General features: G+C 40.7%; 1 protein-coding gene across 5 annotated transcripts; it reads left to right on the top strand.

Annotated features, from left to right (window-relative positions):
- The first annotated feature begins 224 nt into the window (after positions 1-224).
- On the top strand, positions 225-27,183 carry BIVM (basic, immunoglobulin-like variable motif containing). Of its 5 annotated transcripts, none has more exons than XR_004485244.2 (11): positions 225-356; positions 3,219-3,819; positions 9,996-10,125; positions 13,777-13,872; positions 14,154-14,258; positions 14,477-14,571; positions 21,451-21,583; positions 23,490-23,576; positions 24,526-24,622; positions 25,476-26,410; positions 26,852-27,183. XR_004485244.2 is itself a non-coding variant. In XM_033435073.2 (11 exons), the coding sequence occupies exons 2-11, from the start codon at positions 3,342-3,344 to the stop codon at positions 26,898-26,900; spliced, it is 1,359 nt and encodes a 452-aa protein (XP_033290964.1). In that variant the 5' UTR covers positions 225-356; positions 3,219-3,341; the 3' UTR covers positions 26,901-27,183. The 5 variants fall into 5 exon arrangements, 4 of the variants coding, with proteins under 4 accessions (XP_033290964.1, XP_012389851.1, XP_004273663.1 ...); XM_033435073.2 differs by having other exon boundaries at positions 25,476-25,564; XM_012534397.3 differs by having other exon boundaries at positions 23,493-23,576; positions 25,476-27,183.
- The last annotated feature ends 464 nt before the right edge of the window (positions 27,184-27,647 follow it).

The raw sequence follows: 27,647 nt of genomic DNA, 5'->3' as shown, positions 1-27,647 counted from the left end.
ATTTACTTTGCCGTCACCGCTTTCAGCGGACAAATAAATAGTAGCTGCCCAGTAGAGGGGCACGTGGGCCTGGAGGCACAGCTAAGATTTTTTAAAAAATTGTCACTCTGTCCCCCGCACGTGCAGAGGGCAGGTATAAAACACGATGAAAGGAAGGTGTTGTCAATGATATCTGACCATCGGTCGCCCGGCACAGCCATCAGGGCGCTGTCCCCGCGCGCTCCGATGGGACGAGAGACGCCAGCCCCAGGGTAACCGGAGGCGCGTCGCGGGCCGAGCGCTGGAAGCTGTGATCCGGGACCGGTGCCGGGCTCCGCTGCGGCCGCAGCGACCCGACCCCACCGGACAGGCCAGAGGTACATCGGGCTGTGGGCAGGGGCCGAGGTGGCCGCCGGCGACTGTGCGCTGTGCCTTCCGCCGGGCACTGGAGCGCGGCGGACCAGGCCTGCTGCCGCCCACCTGCTCTCTGCGTCGCCAACGCAGCCTGCGCGCCGGGGGGCCCTGGCCTCTCCGGTGCCCGGTGGCCATCCGAGTGGACGCCAGTGCGTGGGAACCCGTCCTCCGGGGAAGAAGTGGGGTGAAGAGCTGGGCCGCAGGGTGGCGGGAAGGGTCCGCGAGAGAAAGGACGAGTCCTCTCGGGAACAAAGCCCGATTTGGAGGGGCCGCGGGGATACCGGTGGCTGCCGCCCGGCGTCAATCTCCACGCCACGCTCGGCAGGGCCCGGGACCGGAACGCGCGGCGGCCGTCCCCTTGCCCCTGCACGCCCGCCCGGGGCCAGCGCGGTCGCAGGAGGGGTCACGGTCAGCTCCGAAATCGTACCGGGAGCCTCCTCCTTCCCTTCCCCCCTTCTCTCGACCTTTTCAGCTGCACCCCCCAAACTCTGATGGGCCGGTGGAACCGCCAGCCAAAGCGGGCCTGGGCGGGGGTTTTCTTTAGTTTCCTTTTCGGCAATTGTCATTAGTAATGCTATCAACTAGTGCATTCAAAAGTTCGAATCGGGGGCTCCCTCTTCTTCCGGGAGCAGTGATCTGCCCGCGTCCCATTCCCCCCCGGGCGCCCTGAGCACGCGAGCGTCCCCGGGCCCCCGGGCGGGTAGGAGGCTGACACCCCGCCGGCCTCTGCCCGCTCCCCGTCGCCGAGAACTCCGGCTTCCCGCCGGGCGGAAGGCGGGAGGAGGGGCCCGGAGGCCTAGCTGCGGGGACCCGGGGACGCGCGGCCCTCGAAGCCGCTGGGACCACCGAGCGGCGCAGGCAGGGGGCGCAGCCGCGTTCCTTCCTCTTCGCCCGCGCCGCCTCCGCACACAGCGGCTCCGCGCGGCGGGGACGGGCCTGCGCGATTGTCGCCTCCATCCTGGGGGCCTCCAGGCGCCGCGAGCTTCGCAGAGAAGGGCGGAGAGCCCTCCGCTCGCCTGCCCGGGAGCTTGGGCTCAACGCTGGCCGGAGTGCGGGAGGACCCCCGGTGTCCTTCGGAAGCCGGCGCCTCTGCCTGGGAAGGGGCTCAGGTCTGACCGCGGAAGGGGCGTGGAGGGCGTGGGGAAGGGTCTGGAGGGGAAGGACCGAGATCAGACCTAATGAGGCTTAGTGCGGCTGGCTCTCAGAAGAATATTACTTATTCTCCTTAGTAATAAAGACAATAAGTAAGTCCTCCTTAGTAAGTCCTTACCTGCCCCTGCGTCTAAGCGGCCTTCCGTGCAGAATACAGATCATAATAGTTGTCATACGTGGAAGGCTTTACTGAAGAGACTTTTTAAGATGTTTAGTTCTCTAAGCAAACTTGATGCTTAAAAATAAGGATTTAAGAATCTAACCAGAAAAGAGAGTGTAACCCAGGCCATGAACATTGGATTTACAAATGTTTATTTTACAGAGCAGTTCCTTCCAGGGACTTAAAAACCGTTACTCCAGCGGTGCATTTAAAGCTGGCCATTTTATAAAATTTCTTTTGCACAGAGTTAAACAGTACTTCTGTTGCTTGTGATATGATTTTATGAATAAATCATTAAGTCATTGAGCTTAGGTCCTGCAGTCACTTTTATTAGTAAATCTTCATACAGCATGACCTCCTTTACTGGATTAGGGAACCTCAGTTCTCACAGATGAGAGCCAGGAAGGAGAAAAAGAGTGCCCTTGGCTAGAACTCCAGCTCTTGATTGCTAAGGCCACTCCTGGTGGCCTTCTGAATCTAGGCTCCAAATCCCTGGCTTACAGTAATACCCAGCATGGTGCAGGGACTTAAGAATATCTGTTGATGAGACGTCTACAAATTGCCCTGGGGATACAGTAGGCAGGAAAACCAGACTTGCAGGAGACAGACATTCATCATGTAAACACACTAACACACAAGGTAGAATTGCACCCTGGTAAAGACCTGTGAATGAGGTACGAGTCTGTACAGGGTGACCTGGCTTGGTTGGAGGAGCAAAGAAATCATCCCCCTAGAAGGTGACATGGAGCTGACATCTGAAGGGTAATGGGAATTAACTAAATAAAGGTGGGGAAGAAGGAGTAGACAGCATTCAGAGAAAGGAAAGGTGGTCCATGGGGAGAGGAGAGTGAGGTGGAGGATAGACTACATCTTATTTATCCAGTCATCTATTGATGGGCATTGGATTGTTTCCATTTTTTAGCTATTCCAAGTAGTGCTGCTATGAACATTTTGTGGACATATGTCTTCATTTCTCTTAGATATATTCAGAGGAGTGAAATTGCTGGATCATATGGTAACTCTACGTATAATGTTTAAGGACATGTTTTTCAAAGTTACTGGACCATTTTGCATTCCCACCAGCAGTGTATGAGGGTTCCAATTTCTCCACATCCTGTTTGATCCTTACTGTTAATCTGTTTGATTCGAGTCACCCTGGTCAATGTGAGGTGGTATCTTATTGTGGTTTTGGTCTGCATTTCCATGATGTCTGTTGATGCTAAACATCTTTTTATGTGCTTCTTGACTATTTCTACACCGTCTTTGGAGAAATGACTATTCTGATATTTTTCCCATCTTTAAATTGAGTTACTTGTCTTTTTTATTATCCTAAAGCATCATTTTAAAGTAATTTTTAACAAGACAGATGGTCAGTGATCATGACTTAAGCATATAGTAGTTGTAAAATAAATATTTATTGAATGAAGGCATATGAAACACTTAAAATATTTTTTAGTGTTTTTGTAGTGTCTAGTGGATTGTTGATCTTTCTTTCTCTTCCCTCTTTTCTTAGGAGCCCATTTTTGCAGCGCTCACGTTGTTGTAGAATGCTGTAAACAATTGTCACAGCTGTTTTTCAAGAAATAGAAAGAGTTGCAACCTCTTCCTCATAACAGCACTTTTATAGTTGCATTCAATGCCTAACGTTGCAGAAGCAGAAAGGACAAATGATTCTGGAAATGGTGAGTGCAAATCTGAGAGAAGGTCTCCCGAAGAGAATCTACAAGGTGCCGTACAATCTTTCTGCACTCGTGCCTCGGGAGAACCCTTGGGTCCCAAAGGAGATGGTCATTATCCATGGAGCTGTCCAGTGACCCACACTCGGGAGAAAATTTATGCCATCTGTTCAGACTATGCCTTTCTCAACCAGGCGACCTCAATCTACAAAACTCCAAATCCAGCCCGCTCTTCTTGCCTCCCCAATAGTACCTCTTTATCTGCTGGAAATAATTCCTCAAGATACATTGGCATCCCGACCAGTACATCGGAAATCATCTACAATGAAGAAAATAGCTTGGAAAACTTATCCAACAGCCTGGGCAAGCTACCTCTTGCGTGGGAAATTGACAAATCTGAATTTGACGGAGTGACCACGAATTTGAAACACAAATCAGGTAAGGAAGGAGCCATGATGTTCTCATGTGAAAATAAGGAGAAAACTAGCAATATATCTTGTTTAAACTTGCCTTCAGACAGATTTTCTTTTTATGATACCAAACAAGGCACATTGCTATCATGTTGTTTGTTGACATAGTTAAAAAAATAACCTTGGGCATAGGACATTTAGTTCACTAATGTGTTGCCACTGGAAACTTCAAACATAACCTTTGCATTTTGAGAGCTTTGAACAAATCTAAGAGTGCTGTAAAACACAAGTATTATAGATAAGTACTCAGTAGTTTAGTAATGGTTAATGATGTGGCTAGAATAACATACTACTTCATGGTTTTGCAGTGACATGAATCATATTTCTCAATTAAATAGCTAGTTTTGGGGCTTCCCTGGTGGCGCAGTGGTTAAGAATCCGCCTGCCAATGCAAGGGCCACGGGTTCAAGCCCTGGTCCAGGAAGATGCCACATGCCGCGGAGCAACTAAGCCCGTGCGCCACAACTACTGAGCCTGCGCTCTAGAGCCTGTGAGGCACAACTACTGAGCCCACGTGCCACAACTACTGAAGCCCGCGTGCCTAGAGCTCGTGCTCCACAACAAGAGAAGCCACTGCAATGAGACGCCCGCGCACCGCAACCTAGAGTAGCCCCCGCTCTCGGCAACTAGAGAAAGCCCGTGCGCAGCAACGAAGACCCAACGCAGCCAAAAAAAAAAAAATCTAGTTTTCTTTTTCTTTCTTTTTTTTTTTTTTTTTTTTTGCGGTACGCGGGCCTCTCACTGCCGTGGCCTCTCCCGCTGCGGAGCACAGGCTCCGGACCCGCAGGCTCAGCGGCCATGGCTCACGGGCCCAGCCGCTCCGTGGCATGTGGGATCCTCCCAGACCGGGGCACGAACCTGTGTCCCCTGCATCGGCAGGCGGACTCTCAACCACTGCGCCACCAGGCAAGCCCATAGTTTTCTTTTCTACTACATAACATTTTGGCTTTTCTGTTGTTAAAAATTTTTGAACACTCAACAGGGTCTCCAGGTACCACTGAGTAGGTTGTGCACTGCCCAGTTTAAGAGGGTGTAGTGTACAACCTTCACAATTACAATGTGGTGGTTCTGGAGCAGATACTAATGCTCTTCACTTTTTTCTTTTGAACTCACAGTAAGACAGGAATTTTGTGAGGTAGGTACTGTTGTCTTCATTTTATGGGTGAAGAAATGGAGGCATAGAGGGGATACGTTGCTTGGGCACAACTGCACAGCTAGAAAGAGGCAGAAGTCAGGTGTGTACTTTACTTCTAGGCTTCTCTGATCGTTTTGTAAAACCTCTGTCTACTCATTCATTTGCCAAATCAACTGGTTTTACAGAATGTTATGTAAATTTGTAATTCTCGCGGTGTCCGGGGATTTCACTTTGTGTCTCTATTTGTGCGTGATCGGTCTATAATTTTTTTTTCATAATGTCTGTGCAGGTCTCCTAAGACATGTTTGGAAGTATTCTCTCTTCCTGTTTTTTGAGGGGTTTTCAGAGGGGTATTAAACATCTCTAATTATGATTATGGAGTTGTCTTGATTCCCATCAATTCTGTCAAAGTTTAGTTTGTCCGTTTCATCTACGTTATCAAGGTGTTGACGTAAAGTTGTTTCTAACAGTCTGTTTTCTCCCTCTAACACCTGTACGGTCTTTAGTGATAACTCCTTTTTCATACCTGATGCTGGTAGTTTATGTTCTTTTTTTCCTACCTGGGTGTTTATCAGTTTTGTTTGTCTTTTGCAAATAATCAGCTTTAGCTTGCTAATTTTCTGAATTGTCTGTTTTCTATTTCATTGATTTATGATCTTTATTATTTCATTTCTCCTACTTACTTTGGGTTTATTTGTTCTGCATTTTCTAACCTCTTGATTCAAGACTTTTCTACTGAAGTATTTAATGCTCTAAATTGCTCACTCAGTACTGTTTTAGCTGCAGTCCACAAATTTTAACACACTTTATTTTTATTGTCATTTAATTTGAAGTATATTCTAATTTCCTTTGTTATTTCTTCTTTGATACATGATTGTTTAGAAGTATGCTATGTTATCTCCAGGTATTTAGGGTTTTTCTAAGTACTGATTTCTAATTTAGTTCCAGAGGACATATGACCTCAGTCTTGTTTTATTTTTTAATTGAAGTATAGTTAATTTACAATGTGGTGTTAGTTTCAGATGTACAGCACAGTGATTCAGATATATATATATATATATATATATATATATATAAAATCTGAATATATATATATATATATATATTCTTTTTCAGATTCTTTTCCCTTATAGGTTATTACAAAGTATTGGGTATAGCTCCCTGTGCTAAGCTCACAGTCTTTTTAAATGTACTGAGACTTGTTTCCCGAGGCAGCATATGGTCTCTGTTGCTGAATGTTCCCCGTGCACCTGAAAAGAAGGTGCATTCTGGAGTTGTGGAGTGTCGTGTTCTAAAGATATTTACTGGATCAAAGTGTTTGAAAATGTTGCTCATATTTTCTATGTTGCTACTTAATTTTTGTCTTGTTCTAACAATTAAAGTCTTAAAGTCTTAAAGTGTTAAAAGTCTCCAACTGTGATTGTGGAGCTGTCTTTTCTCCATTTAATTGTGTTGATTTTTGTTTCATGTAATCTGAAGCCTTGTTATAAGGTGCACACGCATTTATGATTTTTATTTCTTCTTGATGAATTAACCCTTTTCTCATTATGAAACATCCCACATTATTCCTGACAATATTTCTTGTTCTGAAAGCTACTTTGTTTGATATTAATATAGCTATTCCAGCTTTCTTTTGACTAATTAATGTTTGCATGGTCTATCTTTTTCTGTCTGTTTATTTTCTTTTTTTAGAAATTTATTTATTTAATTTATTTATTATTTTTGACTGTGTTGGATCTTCGTTGCTGCATGTGGGCTTTCTCTAGTTGCGGTGAGCGGGGGCTACTCTTCGTTGCAGTGCACAGGCTTCTCACTGCGGTGGTTTCTCTTGTGAAGCACGGGCTCTAGGCACGTGGGCTTAAGTAGTTGTGGCTCGTGGGCTCAGTAGTTGTGACTCGCGGGCTCTAGAGCGCAGGCTCGGTAGTTGTGGCTCACGGGCCTAGCTGCTCCGTGGCATGTGGGATCTTCCCGGACCAGGGCTTGAACCCATGTCCCCTGCATTGGCAGGCAGATTCTTAACCCCTGCGCCACCAGGGAAGCCCTGTCCATTTATTTTCAAACCGTGTCTTTTTATATTTAAAGTTTGTCTCTTAAAGATAGCTGTCAAGTATATTCAGTGAATTGTTTATTTCAGATATTGTTTACTTTAGTTCCAGAATTTACATTTAAAAAAATAGTTTCTTGGGTTTGCTATCTTTTCATTCATTGCTAGAGCACCTTGTCCATCTCATAGAGCATAGTTATAATACCCACTTTAAAATCTTAACCTGCTGGTCATGTCAGAGTTGGTCTTATCTTTTTTCTTGAGAATGTGTCACATATTTCAGTTTTCTCACGTGTTCAGTACTTTTGGATTGTATTCAGGATGGTGGAAATGTTATGGTGATTTTGGATTCTGATATAGTCCCCCAAAGAGTGTTTTATTTGTTTGTTTGCTTTTAAAATTTTAGCAGCAATTAATTTGGTTGGACTAAAGCTGCAAATTCTGTCCTCTGAGGACATCTCAAATCTCAGTTCAATTCTTTTAGCCTTAGCTGTACTGTTTGGGCTCTGCTCTGTGCATGCACAGTTCAAGGGTCAGCCTAAGATTTGGGTCAAATTTGGCTTCTTCCCTTCTCTGGCCCTATTTCTGGGATCCCCCCAACCTCACGTTCTAATGACGGCAATTGCCTGGAACACTGTCCTGTGGTTATTTAAGTCAAAAAGATGGTGAGTATTCTAATTGTATTTGCTATCCTGGTACCTTTCTCTAAAAGCCAGTCTGGTGGATATGTGTGTGTGTGTGTGTGTGTGTGTGTGTGTGTATTTTTGGTTTGGGAGCTAAATGGGTATGTTGTAAGCAGGGTGAGGGATGGAAGAAGGAATATGGCAATAACAAGGGGCAGTGGACAATGGTTAGTGGAGTTGACGTGATGGGGAGATAGAAATGTTCAGGCATTGCTCTTTTATGCTCCCCTCTCAAATGTGGCTTCCACTTTGACAGAGCTTCCTTCCTCAAATTGATTGGAATTTTGCCTGTGGGACCAGCTCTCTCTTTGGCAGTGTGGAGATGTCATGAAGGATGTTCATATAGACCATATATACTTTTTTTTATCCCAGGGTTCATGGGAGTAAGCTAGGAGAGAACAGAGGGCAGGCTCAGGTGAGTCTTTGAGGACTGCAGGTGGGTACAGATGACCCTATGAGCTGCTGAGGTCACAGGTTACCGTGCTTCATTAGCCACTAAAAATCTAAGTGGCTGGAAAACTCCTTAGGGAATTAAGTCACGATTGGTCAGTGAAGACATCTCAAGGAATGGTGGAAAGTAGATTTTCCATCTTCTCACCCACTAAGATTTATTTTATTAGTGAAAGAAATTTGTCAGAATGAGATTTTGCTCATGTTTGCCAGGGGTTGTTCAGCTCTGGGAGAAACTTTGCGTTTCTGTGAAGACTTAGGAAGAATAACTGAAGGGAAGGGGGAAAAATCCTTGTTTCTTGATTTTTCTAGTGTTCAGTGTTATGCCATTTTACAAAAATTAGAGAAATTCCCTGTGTAACCACAGTTTCTGAGGTCCAGCTGGGTTTTTTTTAATGTATTTTTAAAAGTTGGAGTATAGTTGATTTACTATGTCATGCTAGTTTCAGGCGTACAGCACAGTGATTCAGTTATACATATGTGTGTATATATATATATTTTTTCAGATTCTTTTCCCTTAATAAGTTATTACAAAATATTAAATATAGTTCTATGTGCTATACAGTAAGTCCTTGTTGGTTCCAGCTGGTTTTGGGCGCTAAATTGTTTCATTGTAGAATGAATAAAATGGATCCTTTTCCATGTTTGTTTTCTAGGCATATATCTATATAATCTATGTTTTATAATTTATGACTAACTCATAAAAATGAAATATTAGCTTTTATTTAATTTTTGTAACAGATTTATTTTGTTTAAAATATGATATGTGTGAGAGACTTTAAAGTGCACGTAGCTATCTGAAATGTTAATGGTGTTTTAGTGAAATGAGGCTTGGAGGTTATTTAATAATATTTTAATTTATATAATTTTTTGACTGGGCGATCAATTAGATGGAAATAAAAAAGTATAAAAATTAAAGAGTGTAAAGTCTCACTTTCATTTTTGCCTCCCCTTTTGTGTGGCTCCCAATTTCCCCTCCCCCTGTGTCTTTTGGAGAATGTGTGTGGTGTGTGTGTGTGTGCACGTGCCCACACATGTGTACATACTTGCACGCAGAAAGGAGACTTTGTTTTCCATTCTGGCTCCTGGTGCTAAAGTTGCATTTTAATAATGTACTTATGTGCATCATTCTTTTTATTTTTTATTTTTTTTGCGGTACGCGGACCTCTCACTGTTGTGGCCTCTCCCGTTGCGGAGCACAGGCTCCGGACGCGCAGGCTCAGCGGCCATGGCTCACGGGCCCAGCCGCTCCGCGGCATGTGGGATCTTTCCAGACCGGGGCACGAACCCGTGTCCCCTGCATCGGCAGGCGGACTCTCAACCACTGCGCCACCAGGGAAGCCCATGTGCATCATTCTTAATCCATTTTGTGGTCTCTGTAGGCCTGGAATTATTTTTAAATATCACATCATCGGATTACTGGATCTACTGCTTTTACTTTCTCAAAAGAGTTACATTAATGTGGCTTTATTGTTTTATAGAAAGGTTTCATTTTCTGGAAAGTGGTCTAGTTAAATATTTTACTGTTGGTAATTTTATTTTCTAGATGTGGCAAAACATTTTGTGATTGATTATTTTACTAGCTAAGTAACTAGCTCAGAAATTGGAATATAAGAACCTGATAGGAAATAACATTCATGGTTGTTTAAATGTGTTTTTATTCTCTCTGCCTCTCTTTAAGGCAGGGATGTATTCTTGAAGGTACATGTATTTCTTCAATATGTTTGCAAAGCATTTTCAGACCTAGTTACTTTTATATTTTGTTACATAATTAATTGTATTGCCTTGGCATCTTACTTCATTTGACTTCATTTTATACTCTTGTGTTCTAGGCAATGGAAAGAAGCAAATTTCCAAGAAAAAAACTTCAGACAAGAAAGGAAGAAGACATCAAAGGGAGCGGCCTCAGTATTCTCCTCTTGAAGATATTAAGCAGCGGAAAGTATTAGACCTCAGACGATGGTAATCTCTAAAAATTGACCTTTGTTTTTACCTAACCACAGTACCATTGTCATACCTAACGAAGTTAACAATATTTCCTTCGCATCTCATTTCCAGGCTAAATTCCGATTTCCCAGATTTTTCCAAAAATGTCTTCACACTTGGTTGCTCAGAGTGGGACCCACCGTGAACCACATATTGTGTTTGCTTGTTGTGGCCCATAAATCTCTTCTGAACTAGAACATTCCCCATCTGATTCTTCCCCAATCTGTGTGATTCCTTTCCTGCTGGTGGTCTAAATTACTCATATAATCTCGGTCCTTATAAACCGGAAGTTACATATAAAGACTTGATAAGATTCTGGTTGAACATTTTGGGCAAGAATACTGCCTAGGTGGCCCTGTGGCCTTCATCCTGATATCCCATCAGAAGGTACATGGTGTCTGGTCATCTGATATTAGAGATCCTAAGAGTGATTACTGGATTAAGGAGGTGGCAACAGGCTTAGCCCACATTGTCAAGTTCCCTTTTTTCTTCTGGAACCATCAAGTAATCAGTGGGGTGACGGTGTCATTGGGTTAACATCTAGGTAACCATCAACGTTTCACCTCGTGGTTTCAGCCAGACCCATTGATGACCCCTGCCTGAATCCTATTATAAAATGGTGCAATTTCAAAATTCTATCATTTCTTCTGCCTTTACTAACTGGCATTCTTTTAACAAGAAGATCTTTCACTTACCAACCGGGGCCATTTGGTGACCTTAACGTACAGTTCCTATTCTAAAGAAAAAGATGTTTAATTTGTGATAGCTTTTAAATATTACTGATCTATAATTTGAGGTTTTAAAAATTCTTTTGTGTGAGGCTTTAGAAATATTAGATTTTTTTCACTTATTTAATAAATATTGGACCATTTACTGTGGGCTGAGAATACAGAGATGTACAACATGGGTGTTTGTTCTCCAATCTAGTTGAGAACAGTGGAAAATGTAAAATATCTCAGGAAATTTGTCAGATGATGGGTGGGAATAAACAACCAACATGAGAGGCGGTAATGATCACTGAAAGGCTTCACTGAGGAGCTGGGTCTTAAGAGAGGAAGTCTGAGGGGATGGAGGGTCTAAAGGTCTTTGAACGGATGGTGGGAAAGTGTCTGGCAGGTTGGTAATGAAGAGTAGATCAGCCTGTCTGGAGCGAGGCTCAGAGAAGCTAAGAAACTTACTCAGCGTCACATAGCAAATACACAGATGTGATATTGAAACTGAAGAGAGTTGGACTCCAAAGTCCATGTTCTTTCTTTCTTTCTTTTTTTTAAATTAATTAATTTTTGGCTGTGTTGGGTCTTCATTGCTGCACGCAGGCTTTCTCTAGTTGTGGTGAGCGGGGGCTGCTCTTTGTTGCAGTGCGCGGGCTTCTCATTGCAGCGGCTTCTCTTGTTGCAGAGCACAAGCTCTAGGCACGCGGGCTTCAGTAGTTGTGGCACATGGGCTCAGTAGTTGTGGCTCATGGGCTCTAGAGCGCAGGCTCAGTAGTTGTGGGCACAGGCTTAGTTGCTCTGCTGCATGTGGGATCTTCCTGGAGCAGGGCTTGAACCCGTGTCCCCTGCATCGGCAGGCGGATTCTTAACCACTGCGCCACCAGGGAAGTCCCCATGTTCTTTCTTTGTAACACACGTCACGATCTAGTTCTTGGATATCAGGCTAAGGATTTAGATTTTTTTTTTCTGGAGTAGAGATAAACCATTGATGATTTCTTAACAAAAGGATATTTTACAAAGATAAATTGTCAGTATCAATAGTTAGTATGTAGAGTGTATTGGAGAAGAGACACAAATCAAAAACATTAATTTCAGTTTTTTTGGAGTGAGGCTTTGTGCATTTTGCTCTGAACCCCTTAGACTTAAGATTTGTTATAACCACATATATGAGTAATTATATTTAATAGTATAATATGTGAAGACGTAAAGACTTGGATGAGGAAGGACAGATAGGAGAAATAACTGAGGGGGAAAAATTACCAGGATCACAAGCTTATTTCCTAGAGTATATTACAAGATTAGAGATTGAATGGAAAGACCCACAGAAGATAGTAGAATGTCGGTAAAAGTTTTAAGCTGGTCATGAATAAGACCAGTAAACAATTTTGGATTGATGAAAAAATGTGAAAAATCTTAAAAGTGCCTAGGGTTGATCCCAAGGATTTGTGAAGAAGTGTTTCAGGTGGAAGAGGGAGATTGAAATATGACAGAGTAAGGTCTTTTTACTCCACTCCTTCCCTCAAACCCATGTAAACAATAACAGCAAAATGAAAAATGTGGAAACCTCTATCTTCCATGAAGCAAAGAAATAGCATCATCCCCAAACCATAGGCTCTAATACCTTTTTCAAATCCTGTGCCTTCTGGACTAACAGAAAGGAGACGCCAAGAACTCACAGATTACTGCTGGCCTCAAACAATGCAGGTTTCTTTAAAGTTCATGGATGACCCCAAACTGTTTGGTGACTCTTTGGTTAGATCTAAGGGTATGAGCCGTTGAGTCAGTGGGGAAGAATCTGAGTTCTTTGTGGAGATCCAGATTAGCACTACAGAAATGCAGAGAAGGTTGCAGAAGGAAACATTGTGCTGATTGCCACCAAGGTTCCAGCTTATCCCCTAGATACCAGCTAAGGACACTGCCTCTAGTGAATTACAGGGAAGGTGGTGATTGCAGGAGGGCAACACAGGCCACACACTTCCTGATTTCAAAACATATTACAAAGCTACAGTAACTAAGGCAGTGTGGTACTGGCATAAAGACAGGCATATAGACCAGTGGAACAGAATAAAGCTCAGAAATAGACATTCATGTAAACAGGCAAATAATCTTCTGCAAGGGTGCTCAGACCACAGGATGAGGAAGGCACTGTCTCTTCAGAAGATGGTGCTGGGAAAAGTGGATACCCACATGTGAAAGAATGAGGGACACCTTAAAAGACCTCTTAAAAGGTCTTTTAAGACCTTTTCTTCATATCATACACAAAAAATAACTCAAAATTGATTAAAGACATAAATGTAGGACCTAAAACTATAAAACTCCTAGAAGAAAACATAGGGGAAAAGCTTCATGACATTGGATTTGGCAGTGATTTCTGGGGTATGATGCCAAAAGCACAGGTAACAAAAGAAAAAATAAACCAATGGGATTACATCAAACTTAAAAACTTCTGTGCGTCAAAGGAAATAATCAACAAAGTGAAAAGGCAACCTACAAGGTGGGAGAAAACATTTGCAGATCACATACCTGATAAGGGGTTAATATCCACACTGTATAAAGAACTACAACTGAAGTTGCAAATAATCATATGTGTAGCTCAACTAGGAGTTTACATTGAAATTTTAATAGTTGATGTCTAAATTTATAGATCTTTAATTTTTTTCCATTGGCTTGGGTAACATCCACTTTAAATAATAGTTAGTCATACTTAGCCAGCATTCTTAAAATACATGATTTATTGTCATTATGCATTTATAATGTGTTGAATAAATATGAAAATAAATGAATAAAGATTTTACATTGGTGGTTTAAATGATCAAAGTTTTCATTATGTAACACACTCAGTTGCCATGAGTGTTCTATTTCTGTATGCATATTTTGTATTCATTCAAGTGAAAACAGTCTTTTATTTTCTCAGGTACTGCATAAGCCGACCACAGTATAAGACTTCTTGTGGTATCTCCTCATTAATTTCTTGTTGGAATTTCTTATATAGCACAATGGGAGCTGGAAAGTAAGTATGTTAATTTAGTGGTATCCCTGAACTCCAAATTCAAAAGTTATTTGGTGTTGCTTTTTCTATAATGGAAGATTTTTAAGAACAGATTTTTCATAAATTGGGGAAAAACTGCCGTATTTTGTTTTAAGCCTATGTGCATGCATTATTTTTGATAAAATAAAAATGAAAAATACTACTAAAATTGTTTGCAAATCAGACAGACACAGTAACATTGAGACAGGTTATATTTGCATATGATTGGAACTGTGAAATGAAAGGCAATATTTCTTTCGTAGTCTTCCAGCTATCACCCAAGAAGAAGCTTTACATATTTTGGGTTTTCAACCCCCGTTTGAGGATATTAGGTTCGGCCCTTTCACTGGAAATACGACACTTATGAGGTACGAAGCCCTCGCTTAGAAGCAATACCTTATTTCTAGTTCTGCAAAATAATAATGCTGTAGATGTGCATTGATAGTAAACCATGCATCCAGCTGTTTGGGCCCAACCTCTGGTAGATATGCCAGACTTGGGCTCTGCCCGAATTTCTCTGGAATTGGAATAGTGCCTTCTTTGTTATGGAACTGTTACTATGAGTGAGTCTTCTTGTTATTTTCAGATGGTTTAGACAAATTAACGACCACTTCCACGTAAAAGGATGCTCGTATGTTCTATATAAGCCTCATGGGAAGAATAAAACAGCTGGAGAAACTGGTAAGTAAACATATAGAAGATTTACACACACACACACACACACACACACACACACACGCACGCTTTAGGATCCATCTTGAAGATTGGTTTTGATTCATGGCACATGATGTAAATCCGAAATACAGTCTATCACTCTTTATCCAAGGGGAAACCATAATAGATAATAGTAATATGTAGGCCACTTTTCAATATACAGTTTAATATTTTAACTCTTTTCATCTTTGCATGAAAAACTTTTAAAGATTCAAGGCATGTCATAAACACTACTTTAACACATTGTATTGTTTGGGTCCATGGTGTTCGTGTGTGTGTGTGTGTGTGTGTGTGTGTGTGTGCGCGCGCGCGCGCGCGCGCGCATGTGCTTACTTGCCTGCTACTAAAACCCTTTCAGGAAGCGGCATGGAATTTGCAGTTCCTCTTCCTAAAAGGGAATGCAAGGATTTTAGAATATTTGATGTCGGACCTGCATAATAACATATAACAACAGGACAATGGACTATGAAAGGGACAAAGTTCTATTTTAGAAGGGTCTTGATTATAACAGAGAGTTTTGGAGTCGATCCTAAGGATTGTTTTAGTTACGCACTAGTTAAATAATTTGAATTATTTGACAATTTCCATTTTTAAAATTTCACAGTCATCTTTTTCTTTTTCTTTTTTTTTTTTTTGCGGTACGCGGGCCTCTCACTGTTTTGGCCTCTCCCGTTGAGGAGCACAGGCTCCGGACACACAGGCTCCAGACGCGCAGGCTCAGCGGCCATGGCTCACGGGCCCAGCCGCTCCGTGGCATGTGGGATCTTCCTGGACCGGGGCACGAACCTGCGTCCCCTGTGTTGGCAGGCGGACTCTCAACCACTGCGCCACCAGGGAAGCCCCTTCACAGTCATCTTTTGACTTTACAATCAGAAACCTACAATATAGTGTTAAGGAAAATTTTAAAGAAAATTTTATTCTGATACTTGAAAATTTTATTCTGACACTTGTTAAAAGGGTAAGGAAGACTTTACTGAAGACTGTTGTAACGCAGAACTGGGATATGGGAGAGAGATCTGGCTCAACCCTGAATACAACAAAGACAGCTGGGAATTTGTAGCCAACTCCCAAAGTGAGCGGTTCCGTGGATGGAAAGTTATTAAGAGGAGACATCAAGGTGGGGCTGTGGGGAATCTTGCTAAATTGGCCTAACAGGATTCTTATAACAGGCAGGCCAAGGGTGAAGGGTGAGGACCTTGATCAGGTATTCAGGGTGGGGGGATTCTCTCTAAACTGATTTCAGCAGGAATTTTGCTAAAACTGGATTCAGCAAGGATGGACGCAGAAGCCCAAGATCCCAGCCTAGCTGAGGAGAGGGCTCAGAGATGCCTAACTGAAGTTTGGTCAAACAGGGAGTCTGTCAGCAGAGAGGGTATATGGTTTATCAAAATCAAGGAGTGAACAAAGAATAGGGTATATTTCTGTTGACCTTTAGCAGGTCTATCAAGTTGGTTGTGAGTCAGGCAAACTTGGAGTTCATATGTTGGTTTCTGCACATACTGGTTTTGTGACCTTGAACAAGGCACGTAAACACTCACTTACTGAGCCACCCCATGGGGTCACTGTGAAGATAAAAGGAGACATATTTGTAATACACTTGACACCTTGCTTGACACAGAGTAAGGACTCAATAAATGTTAGCTTTTATTCTTCCTAACTGAACTCTGTGCATTTGCAGGGGGGCCTGTCTTCGTGGGAAGCGCGGCTTTATATGGTGTGTAATTTTTTTTGTTTGTTTCCAGTGAGGCTGTCAACACTATCTCTCTCCGAAATTGATCAGGCAATTAGAAACTAAGAAAGAATATACTTTCCAACATACCTCAGTGTTTTTCCTTTGAGTAATAGGATAAACAAGCTCTTCTCTCCCCCCCACCCCCTCTTTTTTTGGGAGGGGAAAGGAATGGTTACTGTAATTTCTTTAAATAAATTTCAATACTGTATTTTCCCAGTTTGATTCCTGTGTTCATGGTCCCCATTACAACCCTTCACTCCTCGCTGTCTCTTTGTCTATGTGTGTTTCCTGAAGGATATTTGATCTGCTTCCCCCTTGGAATATTCTTGTCTTCCGCTTCAAGAATCAGTGGTCCCTTGCAAGCCCTGCCTTATCTCTGATGCTCGGATTTCTCTTAATTCCTGTAGTTCTGATTGTTTGCATATGTTGTTTAGCATTTGGAGTGTGCAGCCTTATATTACATTGCATCTTTTTAACGTGTCTGCCCATCTCCTTGACCGTAGGGAGTGTCCTCAATAGCCCTTTGATGCCCCCTGACCTTGCACGTGTGACCCTGGGACTTCTGATTGTGTTCAGAGTTGGGAGAGTATTGCCTGTGTCAAGCAGAAGTCTTTTCTGTTCCCTCTCATTGTAGAAGAAAGAGTTGTAGAGATAGGCTTTTCTCATTTGTCTCTGGGATATTCAGTAGTGAGAACCATTGCTAGTTGATAGTGTGCATTAAAAAAAATACTTTGTATCTTTTGTTGTTGTTGTTTAGATGTTTTTTAAGGAATATCAGGCCTGTTTCCCACAACAGGCTTTAAGTTTTCCTGGGGACTACGCTTCTTTCGTAACTCCCTATTTGCTGATTGACATGCTTATTTCCAGTGGGCCTTCAGGAAATGTAAACTGAGCTCACTTCTGGAATAAAGACAGAATTAACAGATTTGACTGTTATGAATCATATGAATATGAGTTGAAGTATTTTCTTTAGAGATGTAATTACTCATAATAAAAATTTGTGCCAGAAGTTGCCAATGTTAGCTCCAAACTATTGGTTCACTTATTATTCACTTCCTATTATTGTATTATTATTATTATTATTTGAGTAACTTCAAACTGTTGGTTCACTTAGCTACCAAGGATGTCTAGATTCATTTGTTTTTAATACCTAGCTTGAAAATTACACTAATATTCATGTATTTCATTTTTATTCTTCTGGTAGATATTGTAACTTCTTATATTTGCTTAGCCAAGAATATCTACCTCTGCCCTATCCTGACATAACTCATGTATACCCACACCCTGGCCATTGCTACCAGTTAACTACAGTGTCTTAATGCATCTTGGGTGGACTGTGCGTTCATATTCTGTTTTCCTCGTCCTCTGGTTTTCTCCAGTTCATATTAGACACCAGGCTGGATAAATTTTTTCGACGTGTGGTGCTAATATATCCCTTTTTACTTTGGGAGCTCTCTCGTGCTTGCTTAAAGCATAAATTCCTTATCATCATTCCAGGCAAGAACAGATTGGTCTTTCCCTGCTGTCCTCCACGTACCAGTTGGATTTAAAAGATGTCAAGGGAGTAGGAGCCTTGCAGGATGATACTGTGTTGCTGGGTTACAGAATCTGGTCCTTGTCTTTGAGGGTATAAAAATACATCCTAATGAGTTCTTTTAGAGTTCTCTGGAGTTCTTCTATAGATGATAAGGCTTTACAAAACTGACTTGTACTCAACAAGCTCAAAAAATGTTAGAATGTTAATATATTAACTGAGAGTGAGAAATACACTATCAAAAGCACCAGGATTCTCTCGGCCGCTCAGGACATATACTGTTCTTCACAGTACAGCAGGCTGGATAATTCTAGTTTGTTCTGCTTTCTCTACACCATGCACATCATGGCTGTGCGTTTGGTAGTGGTTGCTTTGTCTCTTAAGTTTCAGATTTTTCGATATACTCTGGTCTAGACTCAACATCGTTCTGAATTTAGCTTCCATCTGTAACACATTTATATGTCTTCTCCTAAATAGAATCACTTTCTTGGATGACTAGCTTAATGTATTAAATATTGTCTTTACTGTCTTTTATTTCGGAGGGTGATCTTTTTCTGACCTTATCCTGAAATTCTGGGGGCTGCCCTACTGTAGGCCTCTCCACACTATCGTGCCCTACATTCTGAACTGGGCTACATGCTGTTCCCTGATTCCATCCCTCCCCTGCAGTGGTTTTGTTTTCTCCTCATGCTCTTTCCTCTGTCTGGATTGTTGAAATGCTGCCACTTGATTATGTTCTGTATTGGATGCCACCCCCTTCTTGGTTCCTCAAACCTGATGTGCGCTTTCTCCTTTGAATTACACCCTTTTTTTGTGGCACTGTCCTTTTCCACCCTATATCAAAGTTACTTGTTTTACGAGGGCAGCTTGAGGTACTGTGCATTCCTTATCTTTTGTTTCCCTGTGGTTGCTGTTGTAGTTAGTAGATGCTCATAATTTACTTCCTGAGTTGAGTTAAATGAAATTTTCCTCTTAATCTTAGACCAGTGACTCTCAAAATGTGGCCCCTGGATGAATATCATCATCACCTGATAACTTGTTAGACACGCAAATTCTTGGTCCCCACCCCAGACCTACTGCGTCAGTTACCGAGGGGGTAGGTACCAGCAATCTGTTATTTAACAAGCCCTTTGTGCTCTAGTTTGAGAACTACTGCTGTAGTCTTTCTAAAGAGATGCTATTCAGCTTCTTTATAAAGAGTGTGGTCTTCCATTGATAGGAAATTCAGATAGGAATTTCCTTCCATTGATAGGAAATTCAGTGCGCAAATTTCAATCTGTGCTCAATTGAGTTTGCCTCGGGCTGGTGGGGGGCAAGGGGTGGGCACCTAGATTCCCTATACCTCCTCTTTGGCCACAGCAACTCTGCTTTGATCCCTGTTATGGACTGGGCTGGCGTGTAAATTTCCCTTGCAGAAGGGATTCCATCTCAAAATATGTTTGAAAATTATTGATCTAAATTAGAGGTCTGCAAACAACATCCCATGAGCCGGCAGCCCATTTTGTGAATAAAGTTTTATTGGCACAAAGACATATCCATTTGCTTACACATGGCCTTTGACTGCTTTTGTCTGTGGCTGCTTTCAGCTACAGTGGCAGAGTTGAGTAGTGTGCATACTGCCCATGATCCACAAACCTCCAACATTTACTAACTGGCCCTTTAGGAAAAAGTTCGCTGATTCCTAATCTAAATCCATCAGAATGTTGTCATGTAACCCTGAAGTAAGAAGAAGAAACATTCTTGAGGAGCATGATAATTACGCCAAAGAAGAAACACCACCTCTGTCCTCTAGAAAACTAGGACTTGGTGATAGAGTATTTGTAGCAGCTGAAATACTGTGAATATTAATGAGAGCAAATGTTCATAACTATCTCATTTGCCCCTGAATATATTCTAGTATATTTATGTGACTACTATTCATAATCACAGTAACCAGCTGTTTTGTGTTACATTTGACTTAAGGAGGAAAGTGTGAAATACTTAAAAATTTCCATTAGGAAGTTACAATAAAGTTCTTTCATTAAAAAGTTTTAGTTATTTCGGATAACTTTTTACTTGGCATTTTCACAATTTTAAAAAGATTTCAAGAGTTCTTTCTAAACCACTTATGTGTATAAACATCTTTAGTATTTACTGAATTTATGAGGAGTCTATATTTACATTCGCTTACTATCCTGAAACATCTCTACAATCAAGTTCAACTACGGAAATGAAATATTGACCATCTTCTGAATTTTAGGTCTTATCATTCTTCAATTTAGAGCTGCCCTTGGATGTCAGTTTTTAACTCATCTGGGGAAATTAACGCCAAACAGCAGAAAGACCTGTTTATCCTTATGAAATAGAGATTTTAGTAGAACAGATTGCCTTGTGTGCAGGTATGCTCTGGCGGTATGCCATGAAGTAAATATCTGTGGGGAAGGCCGAGCTGAAACCTTGGAGAAAGAGTTTAAGACAGAAATAATACTGTCTCCTTGGAACTCACAAATTGTGTGTATCTGCAGAAGTTGGGGCGGGGTCCCGCCTCCTTGGCTCTTCTGCAGCCGTTGACCTGCCATTTTTGGTCTTCAGCTATTTCAGTGGCCAGAAAGTCAATCAGAAAAACCATAACTTGCAAGCTTTCATCGACTTAAACCATTTTTAGGATTTCCAGTTTTAATGGGCTATTTGTTCATGAATAATTTAGTGTCTTCCAGGAGATGCAAGTTAATGAAACCTCAGTTAATGGCTTTAAGTATTTAGTGCTGGTGAAAACTCGTTTCTTATGGTAATACTTTTGAAATTACTTCATAAGTAATATATGCAGCCATGGGAAATATACAAGGAGAAGCAGTTATTAAGAGGATGCTGTGGTACTACCAGCCCGTCTCTTAAGATGTTCTTATCACTTGGCTTGTGAAAGTCTTTCCTCTGGTTTGTGTGACTTCTGTAGAAGGGATTGAAGTGTGTGTTAGTGGGGAAAAGTTTTCATTTTTGGAACTTGTTTGGAGTTTATATTTATCCATATACCTCAGTGGTCTTCAGATTTGGATGTCCGCATTATGGCAGCTGCAAGGTGATCATTGTGGTACGGGAAGAATGTATTAGAATGTTTATATTTTAATCTAATTAAAAATGTCTACTTTTTGTGTATCTTTTATAAAGACATATTAGTACAGTAGTGTATGTACAAAGCTTATAAACAAACATGCTTATAATGGGCATGCTTACTCAGAAATTTCAAGTGACAGATGTGTACAACCAGAGGAGCTGAGACAATTGCTATATACACTAGGTATTAGGTTTTACATGGTAATTAAATTTTGTAGACAAGCATGTATGCTATTTGAAGGTTTGGGTAAGCAAGGACTTTCAGCTTTTTAGTTTGCTATTCAGGTTGCCTGAATTTCAGTCTAAAGGGTAAAACTGAAATCCATTAATTATTTTTTAACCTTTAGATAGCTTTTCATTGTTTTTCCCCAGCAACGTCCATGTGTTCCAAGTAATATCTTTTCTGTCTTTGAGTCCTTAACTAGTTGTTTGTATAAAGCATAGAGAGTGCTTTATGGTCCCTCAGTTGGTTTGTTTTTGTTTTTTGTAGCTTCTGGGGCCTTGTCGAAATTAACTCATGGATTGAAAGATGAATCGTTAGCTTATATCTACCATTGTCAAAATCATTATTTCTGTCCAATTGGCTTTGAAGCAACCCCTGTTAAAGCTAATAAAGCATTCAGGTAAGCATTTCTGTATTTTATGTGGATACTCCACCAGGAACATATATTGTAGAAAGCATTTAAGAAATATTTGGTTGATTAGACATTGGAAGACTTCATGATTTGCTTTCCTTACATCAACTGAGACTAGTCTTTTAAACATAGTAGCTTAATCTTCTGCAGAATTGTTTGGTTAATTGTGCTTTTACATTATCCACTTAGATACTATTGTTAGAGTCATGAAAAGAGAAAGCCATTTGAAAAATCACTTTTATGTTTATTATAAAATGGCTGCAAAGGACTTTACATATTATGTCTCAGTGATCTCATCCAGGATCCCACAGGGAAAATGTACTGTGGAATCTAGTGTCAAGAAGACTGTTGCAACTGAGTACATTAAAAAGCATTTCGTTCCTTGTGGTGAATAACATGAAATTTATCAGGGTTCCCCTTTTGTCCTGGCTACCAGGAAGCCTGCAGCCAATTTTTATTTCTAATATCAGGAACCATGTTACCCTAATGGTTATATTTGTTCCTTTGTTGATCCAAAGTTTCTATTTTATTAACTATGTATGTCTACTTCCAGGTAAACTTGTATTGTTTTAGAAGAGAGAGCCTGTAAATAAGAGAGGGTGGCTGAATGTTAATACTTTTTTTCCTCCTTAGCAAGTTTTCTTTTTGATGGGTTGAGATAATGCCAGGGTAGTTGAAAGCAGAGGAAGAAGTGTCCTATTTGAGAATGTTGAAAACAGAAGCCATGAGTACTCTGGGTAGAAGTGTTGATTGATAAGCACAGTTATCCTCACCCAGCTGAGTTCTGGTTTGTTCTATCTGGGTGGGTGGCATTGGTGAATGAGAAGGAGAACAGGCAGCATTGCTTTCTCAGCGAGGGCTGAAGGTCAGGCTGGGAGAACGTGGCTTGGTCATCTGGGGTAGGATGTGTTCTTTGAGGCTGGAGGCCATGTGGCCTTTGGGTGGGGAAGCTGGACGTTGTATTTTTGTGAACGAGAAGCAAGAGAAAAACCACGGTGTCTCTCCAGATGCTGAAGTGTCCTATTCATCTCTCTGGCTGTGGGGTTTATTGTGGTTTTTTTCTATAGTTTGATCCTGCAACTTCACCTTACTCCAGACACCTGTCAAATGTAAAACGTGAAGAAGTAGGTACTCCTACTTGGCCCCCTTTAGAGGAGAGCTCTTCACCTCTGCCTGAACCTAAGAACCACCTGAGATGCTTTTACAGCTGTGTAAATACTTCCCTGTGCTCCACCCTACACCTACTTGAATTAGAGTTTCCAGGGGTGGGGTTAGGGTGTCAGTATGTTTAAAAGTTCTACAGGTGTATTGCTGCTTTAGGGTTTTATTTTTAGGATGCCTTTTGAAACTTTTTGAATGCAAACTGAAAGAAGAAGTGTAGCTTAAGGGTACTGGTGGGTAGCATGCTAGGATTTTTTTTTTTTCCTCCTAAATGCTGAGAGGTGGATTTTTAGCCCTATATTTTGTAAGAGGGGATCTAAACCTAAATTTTTTTTTTTCGGTATGCGGGCCTCTCACTGTTGTGGCCTCTCCCGTTGCGGAGCACAGGCTCCGGATGCGCAGGCTCAGCGGCCATGGCTCAGGGGCCCAGCAGCTCCGCCGCATGTGGGATCTTCCCGGACCGGGGCACGAACCCGTGTCCCCTGCATCGGCAAGCGGACTCTCAACCACTGCGCCACCAGGGAAGCCCTCTAAACCTAAATTTAATTTATGCTTTCTCTTTAATGGCCTTCAGATATTTGTTCAAGCCTAAACTCCAATATCTATTCTAGTGTTGGTGACTGCTATCTAGGCATAAACTTCAGTGTATCTTTTATCAGTGTATAATTGAAGCAATATTTTCAAGGAGGTGAATGACTTTATGAAGCTTACTGTGAATGTATTTTTTATTTAGCAGGGGCCCCCTCTCACCACAAGAAGTAGAATATTGGATCTTAATTGGAGAATCAAGTAGAAAACATCCTGCTATTCACTGCAAAAAGTATGTTAACTCCTTCCTTCTCCCCCCTTTTTTCAATTTCTGCTAAAAAGCCTGTTGGAATTTTGATTAGAGTAGAATCTACAGAATCCATAGTTTAGTTTGGGGAGAATTACATCTGAACAATATGGAGTCTTCCCATTATGAACAGAGACTCTATCTCCGCTTAATTAGAGCTTTAACTTCTTTCAGCAATGTTTTGTATTTTTAGCATAGAGTTTTATATGTATTCTGTTAAAATTATCCCTAAGTGTGTATATTTTTTGATGCTATTGTAAATTTATTTAATTGAAGTATAGTTGATTTACAATGTTGTGTTAGTTTTGGGTGTACTGCAAAATGATTCAGTTATATATAAATATATATTTTTTCAGATTATTTCCCATTCTAGGTTATTACAAGATATTAAATATTATTGTTGCAAATTGATTTTTAAAACATTTCATTTCCCAGTTATTTTCTGTTAGTGTACAAAAATACAATGGATTTTTCTATATAGGCCTTAAATCTTGCCTCTTTACCAAATTCACTTATTGGTTTTAGTAATAGTTTTGCAATCCAAAGCAGTTACAAATTGCTTTGGATTTTCTATACAATCAATCATGTTGTTTGTGAGTAAAGACATATTAATTTATACATCTCTTGAAAATGTACTTGACTCCAATTAAAAAGGAAATATCGAATGTTTCTATGTTACCCTGCAGGATGTCATCTAACAGGCTGATATATAGTTATTTCATATGCAGAGTAACCGTTTTTAACCTTGGCAATAGTTGGATAAACAGAACTGTCATAAAAACAAGGATTTATGAAAGCTTATTGGATGCAACAATCCTGTGATAAGAGAATTATTGCCATGGTGCTTTTGTAGCAAATTGCTCATGTGAAAAGTTCCATTACAATAGTATTTTGAACTTAAAGAAAACCGTGCTTTATCCTTCCTTAACAATAGGTGGGCGGATATTGTTACTGATCTAAACACTCAAAATCCAGAATATCTAGATATCCGGCACTTAGAGAGGGGTCTGCAGTATCGAAAAACAAAGAAGGTAAGAACACCACTGTATTTCGAAGTATTTTTCAACTGGCCAAAATGCAGTTATTTTACCCAGTACTCTAAGTTGTAAATAACAGAAACCCAGTTCAGACCATTTTAGACAGAAAAGTGAAAATTACTTTAAGGACACAGGGGTATCTTTAAAAGGAAAGGTTAAGAATTCTAGCCTGGATTCAGGGGGAACTGGTACCACACAAGAGAATGTTAGCAGGGGCCAGGGAGCTAGTCTGTCTTATTCTCTTGGGAGTTGTGTTGTTCTTAGCTGTCTATTTGTCTATTTACTTCCCGAAGATCGTCTTTCAATTTAGGTCTCCCTTTCAGATGAACGGTCGAGACTAAGACTGGCATGCCTCCAGCCCAGTTCTGTAGACTTGGCCCAGCTTGGGTCAGGTGTTCACTCCCAGGGCGATTAACTGTGGCCATGGGGCAGAACCATGTGGACCAACAAGGCTGCTGGGGGTGGTTCTCAGGGAATGGTATGTTCTGTGGATTGAGTAGACATCCCATCCATATTATCCTACTATCATATGAAGAATGCGTAGGAGGGAGAGGAAGAGGAATGATCTTGGTGTTTGGAGTAGTCAGCTTGGGCGGGTACAGTGTGTGTGAGTGGTAGACAGGCATATGGGGGGAAGGGGTTTTGCCTCCTGTGGGCATTGTTATATTTTTGTAAAGGCAGCTGGTCAGGAAAGATGCAGGATAATGTGATCTGATTATGAATCAAAGGATCAGCACTGTTTTGATGCAGGTGAAGGGGGAAAAATAAGGGAATTCATGGGAACCCGCATGTTAGTATAATTAATTTCCTATCATTTTCTGAACCCAACATTTTTTTTTTTTCTCAGGTTGGAGGAAATTTGCATTGCATCATAGCATTCCAGAGACTTAACTGGCAAAGATTTGGCCTTTGGAACTTTCCATTTGGAACCATTAGGCAAGAATCACAACCTTCAACACATGCCCAGGGAATTGCCAAATCTGAGAGTGAGGACAATATCTCCAAGAAGCAGCATGGGCGTCTGGGCCGGTCTTTTAGCGCTAGTTTCCATCAGGACTTGACATGGAAAAAGATGTCAAGTATCCATGAGAGAAGGAACAGTGGTTACCAGGGTTACAGTGATTACGATGGGAATGACTGACCATGCTGCATACTGATGACTTGTGTTATTCATGCAGCTGGTCTATACAGGACTGCATTAAGGCAGTACAAGATTTTAAGTCTGTATTAAATAGGAACATATCTTGTGGTACAACATATAACCTTGTAGTTTCTCCAGTAAATAAGCTTGTATATGATTATGATGGGTGATTTCCGGTATATAAACAGATAAGCACAGAGTTTTTTTGTCCTTTTAAAAGTTAAGAGTATATAAACATTCTGGGCAGTTTCACAAAGTCCAATAAAATTACACATAAACAAATCAAACACAATTTCACTCAATAGCATCACGATTTGAAATACTTAAGCATGAAGTGATTTCTTATGACTTGACCCCCAGATATTTGTTGCAGTTTTGTTCCCAAGCTCAAAATGTAAGGTACTAAGTATCTGCCCCCCAAAATTGGGGCTGTTGATTTCTAGTTTTTCTCTAGCGGTTAAAGCTCATTTAAAATGACTTAGTGAGTCTAGAAATTCTTTTACTTGTAGTGGTATCTTGCCTGCCTCATTTTTTTCCTGATCAACTTTCTCAGGATTCTCAATAAAGAGGCAAAAGAGAAAAGACTCAAGATACTGATCTTTTCTATTGGTGCAGATGGGTGACTTAGTGCATCGATTCAGGTACTCTTGACTTTCTTGGTATGTTACTGTCAAATGCTGACAAGAACTTTAGGTCTTGAAAGACTCATAAGTCTACAATAAACCTTGCTTTAGGGGTAGAGTAAAAGAACAAGTGGCATCTGAAGTTTCTATACCCAAGGTAACCTGTGAGATGAGATCTGATATTTGACTGGTCCCCCAGTATGGCGTCATATGTTGATAACAGAATTAAGGACGCGTTAGGAATACCCCATCACTCAGAGGGCAACTCTCCGTATTCCAGACTCTGAGCTCTTTCCTTTTTAAAAACATGTAGACAATTAGCTGCTTGAAGTGAGTGTGAAATAGTTCAGAAAGTGTGGATTTCATGTATTTAAGCTCCTCTCCAGTTGCTGTCAGTTTTTCTTCTGCTGCCAACCTGTGACTCACAAAAAACTAGGATCTCTTGTTCTTTCATTTCAGGGGCTGTTCTGGGACTCAAATCAGTAACTTGATTATTACAAGGTGCTGAATATGTTGGTAACCACATCGTAATACACCTCAAGGAGAAGGTTCAGATTTTTATTTTTTAAAATATTTTCATTTTCTTCTCTTTTGAATTTTATATCCATTTATCCACTCAGACATGCCTAGCCTACAGAAGGGGATATATATTATGAAATGGGCATTTTTCTGAAGAGAATATTTTGCTTGAAATGCAAAGGACTGAAAGATTTGTAGGTTGTTGATTTTGTTACTTCATACTGGAACTTTTAAGAAGTTTTCATCAATAAAATTTTGTTTTCTACTTTTAATCATGAGAATGTTTTGAACCTTTGTTTTAAGAAGGGAGTACCCTTATAATCTTGTTTGAAGTACATGACAATTTGTCAATTCTGTGTAAGTAGTGTAAGAAACCTCTTCTATCTGACTTTTATAATCAGTGAGACAATATGCATATATCTATAATTTTAGATTTTTGTTTAGACTTTATAAGAGGAAATAGAAAACTTAATTCTTTAGCTTGAACCAAATTAAACTGTAATTTTTATAGGTCAAATATGGTTGAATATCAGCAATTGCATATAGTTCAGCCAAATATTTCAGAGAAGAGATTGGTAAAGAAAGGAGATGAATGCAACATAAAATAGAGAATATAGTGACATCTAGGAAAAGAGGATGAGTTTATACGTATTGCTTATTGGCATAATCAACTTTTATAAATGTCTTAATATATCCAATCACTTAATAACTTGGCTTACAAGTTTGGCATTTATCA

This window comes from Orcinus orca, chromosome 18, assembly GCF_937001465.1.
Source record: "Orcinus orca chromosome 18, mOrcOrc1.1, whole genome shotgun sequence".
In the NCBI taxonomy this organism is placed as follows: Eukaryota; Metazoa; Chordata; class Mammalia; order Artiodactyla; family Delphinidae; genus Orcinus; species Orcinus orca.
The sequence above is the reverse complement of the archived record's forward strand: the minus strand, read 5'-3'. Positions and strand labels throughout refer to the sequence as shown.